Here is a 7,074-nt window from a genome sequence, read left to right as displayed (position 1 = left end):
TGAAGTGAGAGGTCCACAGCACTGGGCCTTTCAGAACACCCACTGGGTATTAGCAACATTAGACCACACCATCTTAGATCCTATGACCTGCTAACCTGTTCAGGCCAGCAGCACAACTGATAAGTTTTAAGGATAGAAAAATTATTTGAAAGACATCACTGACACGGGACACTAGGACCTTGCACTGTTAATGGTGGAGCTGTGCTGTTTGCAATTAAAATAATCTTAATAAGGTAACCACAGGAAACTCGGAGGGGTAAAAGGGGCACAAACCTCTTCCACTCTTGCAAAACAAATCTCCTTTCCTTGCAACTAAGGCCACTTACCTGCATCTGCCCCCACATTTCCTGTCCCCATGCTTGAAGGGGTAGTTTCAACTACAGCAAGGACCAAACATCCAGCTGCTACAGGGTAATGGACTGTAGTGACATCAACATAGTAAAGCTAGGGAAAAGCCTCTTCTTCAAGGAATACAAAATCATAGCTGTATCAAAACACAGCAACCAACGCAACAGCCACACTGCTATTTGAGCAGGACTTTAGTTTAGGTAAATCATATTCTCTTTTCAGTCACTTTCCTTCCATATATGCTCTTCAAAAAAGAGCAGAATTATACACTTGGTTAACCGCTTCTTTTTGGTAAGTAAACTGTCACTCACCTTCAAAACCAATACCAACTTCCTTTATGACATACCCTTTACAAACACCTCCAAGCATGCTCTTTTGTTTACATGTTTTATTAAAAATTTACATAAATGAACACACTCCAGCAACTGGGGTATGCAGGTGTCCTAGGTTAAAAAAAATGTACAAAATCCCAAGCCCTTATGGGCAGAGCAGCAGCAGGCTGAAGCACAACCTCACTTCCTCTGAACAGTGGTGAAAGCTGGCATCTGAATGGGCTGGATTGAGTGGACTGGCTGAAACACAGGCTTCTTCCGCATGTCAGAAAGTGTTTTCACAGAAGGGAGAAGCTGGTTTCTCTTGATGATCTGCAGTGCCAGTTGCGTATTGCCTACAAGAAAACTTCCAATTAAAAAAAGGTACCTTTGTATGACGTGAGTCACTCACTGTTCTCAGAACAGAGCTGACAAGCCAGCCCTGGGCCCAAGCTATGTGCTCCAATGGTTTTCCTATTCACTGAATTACTGACAGTCATGAAAAGTATTAGACAGAAGTAAATTTGAAACAACAATATTGCTTGATTCTACCTATTCTTTGTTGAAGACATTAAGCTTTAGCATCAGAGCTTGAAGATGCCAGAGTGCCTGAAGAGCAATCTTTTCTCTCTACCATCCACACAGTGAGACTCGGATCTCATGCAAAATGATGTCATACAAAATGGTCCCACAGTATGACATTAAGACAGTAATGCAAATGTCAAGGGTGTATGCAAGATATATTTTTAAAGCAAGAAATCTGATTTTCAACTGTATGCATGGTCCATCAAATAAATACCAATATAAACGGAAAAATATCCTTTGCTGAAAACTAAACGTATAAGATTGCAGGAGAAAACCTGTTCTGAAGAGAGTATTTCTCCCTCTTGTAAAATATTTCTCTTTCACTAAAGTTTTAGTTTCAAAAGAGATGCACCATTTTGTTGGCATTTATAGAACAAAAAAATGTCTTTAGCTCCTTTTGTTTGTTTATATACTTAGAGGAGGTGAGAGAGATACATAAATGCTGCTTTATACTGTCATCTGCTCTGTACTACTTTGTTGCAGAAAGAAAGGCTTCTAAAATTCCAACTTAGAAGTATCTTTAGAAGAAAAGCTTTGGAGAAGTCTAAATTCTGAATACAAATGCTGCCTGCTATGCCAGACAGCTGAAGAGGAACAAGCACACTGAACATTTCGCAACACGAGGATATTAAGCCCCAAGGGGCACAGGTCTGCAACCACGACAGCTTCAGTGATGCAGCTGCACCAGTCTCCTCAAACTACAAAATTCAAATGCAAGCTTTCAGGTTTCCCATTATATAGAGGGTTTTTTACCCATGGAAACACAGTGAAGCCTCAAAAGGAAGGATTTTAGAACAGAGTTACCAATATTACAAGGTTTGTTGAAGTACTTGTTACATAGGCCTTGACATGGCTTCTTTTGGGAAACCTGGACTGCAGCTGTATTTTAGTGAAAAGCCTTTCAAACCCTCTTTACAGTATAAACCTCATCAAGGGTTTTACTGAGCCTATCCAAGATTGCTGATTTCTGCACGAAGTATTAGAAGATTTCATCTCAGAAGATGAATCATAGAATGGTTTAGCTTGGAAGGGACCTTCAAAGGTCACCTAAGTCCAACCCCCTGCAGTGAGCAGGGACATCTTCAACTAGATCAGGTTGCTCAGAGCCCCATCCAACCTGACCTTGAATGTTTCCAGGGATGGGGCAACTACAACCTCTCTGGGCAACCTCTGCCAGTGTCTCACCACTCTCAACATAAAAAAATTTCTTCCTTAGATCTAGTCTAAATCTCCTCTCTTTTAGTTTAGAACCATTACCCCTCGTCCTGTCACAACAGGCCCTGCTAAAAAAGACATCTTTCTTGCAAGTTTCCTTTAAGCACTGAAAGGCTTCAATAAGGTCTCCCCAGAGCCTTCTCTTCTCCAGGCTGACCAATCCCAATTCTCTCAAGCCTGTCCTCATAGCAGAGGTGTTCCATCCTTCTGATCACTTTTGTGACCTCCCTCAGGACTTGGTCCAAGAAGTTCAGGTCCTTCTTGTGCTGAGGACTCCAGAGGTGGGCACAGTACTCCAAGTGAGGTCTCATCAAAGCAGAATAAAGCGGCAGGGTCACCTGCTGGCCACTCTGCTTTTGATGCATCCCAGGACACAGGGAACCCTTCTGGGCTGCATGCGCACATTGCTGGCTCATGTCCAGCCTTTCATCCACCAATACCCCCAGGTCCTCCTCAGGGCTGCTGTCTCAATCCCTTCATCCACCTGCCTGTACTGATACCAAGGATTGCCCCAACCCAGGTGAAGGACCTTGCATGAGGTTCACGCAGGCCCACTTCTCCAGCTTGTCCAGGTCCCTCTAGATGGCATCCCATCGCTCGGGTGTGTCAACTGGACCACTCAGCTTGGTGTCATCTGCAAAATTGCTGAGGGTGAACTTGATGCCACTGTCTATGTCACTGATGAAGATACTAAATACTAAACAGCACTGGTCCTAGTATGGGACCCCTGCGGGACACCATTTACCACCAATCTCCATCTAGACATCAAGCTGTTGACCACTACCCTCTGGATGCAACTATCCAACCAATTCCTTTTCCACCAAACAGTCACCTATCCAATTCATATCTCTCCAGTTTAGAGACGGATGTTGTAGGGGATCACGTCAGAGGCTTTACAGATGACATCCATAGCTCTTCCCCTGTCCACCAATGCAGTCACTTCCTCATAGAAGGCCACAAGATTGGCCAGGCAGGACTTGCCCTTGGTGAAGCCATGCTGGCTTCTCTTGAATCACCTGCCTGTCCCCCACGTACCTTAGCCCAGCTTCTAGGAGGATCTGTTCCAAGATCTTCCCAGGCACAGAGGGGAGGCTGACGGGTCGGTAGTTCCTGAGGTACTCCTTTCTACCCTTGTTCAAAACGGGTGCAGTGTTTTCCTTTTTCCAGTCACCAGAGAGTTCACCTTGCTGACAGGACTTTTGAAATATTAAGTTTATCACTAGCATCCTGTCCCTCTAACCATGGCGTGTCATACCACAGCTTGTCACAGCCAAGCCTGATATTATCCCCCTTCCCCCTTCAAGTTTAGTTTAAAGCCCTGTCAATGAGTCCCACGAGATCCTGAGCAGACTCTTTCCTCTTTGAGAAAGACGAATCCCATCTGACACCAGCAATCCTGGTGTCATGTAGACCATCCCGTTGTTAAAAACCCCAAAACTGTGGTGGTGACACCACCCATGGAGCCATGTATTAATAGACTGGATCTGTCTGTTTCTTCCAATGTCACTGCCTGTAACTGGTGGGAGAGAGTTAAAAGTAACCTGTGCCTCACCTACTGTCCCAAGGCCCTGAAATCTCTTTTGGTCACTCTTGGGCTATGGGTTGCACCTTTCTCTCTACCTACATGGAAGATCAGTAACGAGTAATAGTCTGAGGGCCATACCAAGCTAGGAAGTTTCCTAGTGATGTCCTTAACCTTGGCCCCAGGGAGGCAGCAGATTCCTCTATGAGTGTGTCTGCCCAGCATGTTGGACCCTCTGTTCCTCTCAGAAGGGTGTCGCCCACGACTAAACCCCATCTCTTCTTCCTTGTGGAGGTGGTTGCGATATGCAGGGCAGGCCTTTCTGACCTTGGAGAGGCACCTCTGGTGTGGATGGACTGCCACCCGCATCCCCCACTGACTGGCTTTCCACATCCAGAGCCTCACACATGTTGTAAGAGGCACCTGGGAGGGTGAGGTGGGCAAGTAGGGAGTTCACCAGCCACTCTTGAGCATGGACTTGCCTCCATTTGCTTCTTTCATTTTTGCTTCAGCCTGGCAGGGGGAGGATACAGGGTCCCCTTGAAGTTGGGCATTTTCCGGTGCGTGCTCCCATTTCTCTCTCAGGAAGGGCAGAGCTTGGGTGAACCAAACTTACCATTCTGTAATTCAAGATAGACAGCCAGCAGAATAGCCTCTGGAGGGATCTCTTTGGGGTGGATCAATGAAGCAGCCTTATTGAAAAAGAACAGGATAGGGAGAAGAGGTCCTTAAGAAAAACATCCATCTCAAAGAGCATGTCCCTGACAAGATTGTTACCACCACCTTAGCTAACAGAAAACAAGTAATTCATAAACTAAGTTTTTCAAACTAATACGCTCCGTCAGGTTTATGCATGCAAGGAGAGACTGCCTCTGCATTGCAAGATTGTTTCACACTAATTGGCAGCACCATCTGCTGTATGCTTATGTTATATAAATCTGTAATTCTTGGGCCAATCTACTGTGGTTTCCTAGTGAGATGATGGATCAAGGAGGTAACATCCATTGCTTTAAAGTGCAGAACTTAACAAGGATCATTCATTAGCTTTCCATTTACAAATATTTTTCGGCTATGAAATCAATGAATTTTTTATAGATGCAGAGACGTAATGCACTTTACATCCACAGATGGCCTTACACTCCTTTGGGCTTTACACACATGCTACAGAGTCCAAGCACAGACACCTGCCCAATTCTAAGGAGCCTTGGGAGGAAAATGAGCAAGACAACTGCCTTAAGCAGTTGAGAATGTCAGAATTTGAACCTGTTGCAGGGCCATGATCTCATTGCAATTACAGAGACATGGTGAGATGGTTCACGTAACTGGAATGCTGTCATGGATGGCTACATATTTTTTAGGAAAGACAGGCCAGCAAGGCAAGGTGGTGGTTAGTCTTTATGTGATGGAAGAACTGGAATGTATTGAGCTCTGCATAGGGGTGGATGAAGAACGAGTCAGGAGCTTATGGGTAAGAATTAAGGGGCAGGCTAATATGGGTGACACTGCTGTGGGTGTTTAATTACAGGCCACCTGATCAGGAAGAAGTCTATGAGACCTTCTGCAGACAGCTGAAAGTAGCCTCACAATCACAGGCCCTGGTTCTCTTAGGGGACTTCAATCACCCTGCTATTTGCTGGAAAGGCTACACAGCCAGGCACACAGCCCAGGAGGTTCCTGCAGAGCATTTATGATAGATTTTTGACACAGGTAGTGGAGGAGCCAAGTAGGAGAGGTGTGCTGCTGGACTCTGTACTAAAACAACGAAGGTCTGGTTGCGGGTGTGAAGGCTGGGAGCAACCCAGGCTGCAGGGATCACGAGAAGGTGTAGTTCAGGATCCTACATGGAAGAAGCAGAGCACTAAGTAGGATTACAGCCCTGGACTTCAGGAGAGCTAACTCTGGCCTCTTCAAAGACCTACCTCAATGAATCCCTAGGGCTCGAGAAGGTTGAGGGGCCTAAGAGAGATGGTTAATAGTCAAGCAGCACTTGCTCCAAGCTCAAGATTGGTGCACAGGAGCCAATGAGGAGAGGTGTGCTGCTGGACTCTGTACTAAAACAACGAAGGTCTGGTTGCGGGTGTGAAGGCTGGGAGCAACCCAGGCTGCAGGGATCACGAGAAGGTGTAGTTCAGGATCCTACATGGAAGAAGCAGAGCACTAAGTAGGATTACAGCCCTGGACTTCAGGAGAGCTAACTCTGGCCTCTTCAAAGACCTACCTCAATGAATCCCTAGGGCTCGAGAAGGTTGAGGGGCCTAAGAGAGATGGTTAATAGTCAAGCAGCACTTGCTCCAAGCTCAAGATTGGTGCACCCCTATGAGTAAGAAATCAAGCAAAGGAGGCAGGACACCTGCATGGATGAGCAAGGAGCTTCTGCAAAAACTCAAATGGAAGAAGGAAGTTTACAGAACTGGCCACTTGGGAGGAACACAGGAATGCTGCCAAAGTATGCAGGGATGCAATGAGGAAGGCTAAGGCCCACTTGGAATTAAGGTAAGAGATGTCAAAAGTCAAGAGAATCTTCAAGTATATCAGTAGCAAAAGGAAGACTAGGGAAAACGTGGGCTCGCTGCTGAATGAGGTGGGTGCCCTAGTGACAGAGGATACAGAGAGAATAGAGTTACTGAATGCCTTCTTTACTTCAGCCTTTACTGCTAAGGCTGGCCCTTGGGAATCCCAATCCTCAAAGGTAAAAGCGAAAGTCTGAAGAAAGACAGACTTCCCCTTGGTCAAGGAGGATCAGGTTAGAGATCATTTAGGCAAGCTGGACACCCACAGATCCACAGGCCCTGATGAGATGCACTCACAAGTGCTGAGAGAGCTGATAGATGTTATGTCCTTGCCCACTGCAGGGAGGGTTGGACTAGATGACCTTTGAAAGTCCCTTCCAGCCCAAAGAATTCTATGATTCTGCATTATTGTTAGGCCACTCTCCGTCATCTTTGAAAGGTCATGGAGAACAGAAGAGGAGCCCAAAAGCCAATGTCCCTCCAGTCTTCAAAAAGGGCAAGGAGGACCCAGGAAATTACAGGCCAGTCAGCTTTGCCTCCATCCCTGGAAAGGCCATAGAACAGCTCATTCTGGATGTCATAT

The 7,074-nt window shown here is 45.9% G+C and overlaps 1 protein-coding gene across 1 annotated transcript in view; it reads right to left on the bottom strand.

Moving 5' to 3' along the window:
- Positions 1–731: 731 nt before the first annotated feature.
- Positions 732–7,074, bottom strand: part of CNOT10 (CCR4-NOT transcription complex, subunit 10) — a gene marked incomplete at its 5' end in the record, with an annotated part of 30,956 nt that continues 24,613 nt past the window's right edge. The window contains 2 exons of the mRNA XM_010134448.1: positions 732–1,015; positions 4,598–4,673. Coding sequence (XP_010132750.1) covers positions 861–1,015; positions 4,598–4,673 — 231 coding nt within the window. The remainder of the gene's footprint in view (positions 1,016–4,597; positions 4,674–7,074) is intronic.

This window comes from Buceros rhinoceros, unplaced genomic scaffold, assembly GCF_000710305.1.
Source record: "Buceros rhinoceros silvestris isolate BGI_N320 unplaced genomic scaffold, ASM71030v1 scaffold254, whole genome shotgun sequence".
Classification (NCBI taxonomy): Eukaryota; Metazoa; Chordata; class Aves; order Bucerotiformes; family Bucerotidae; genus Buceros; species Buceros rhinoceros.
Note: the sequence above shows the minus strand (reverse complement) of the source record. Positions and strands in the feature narration are given on the sequence as shown.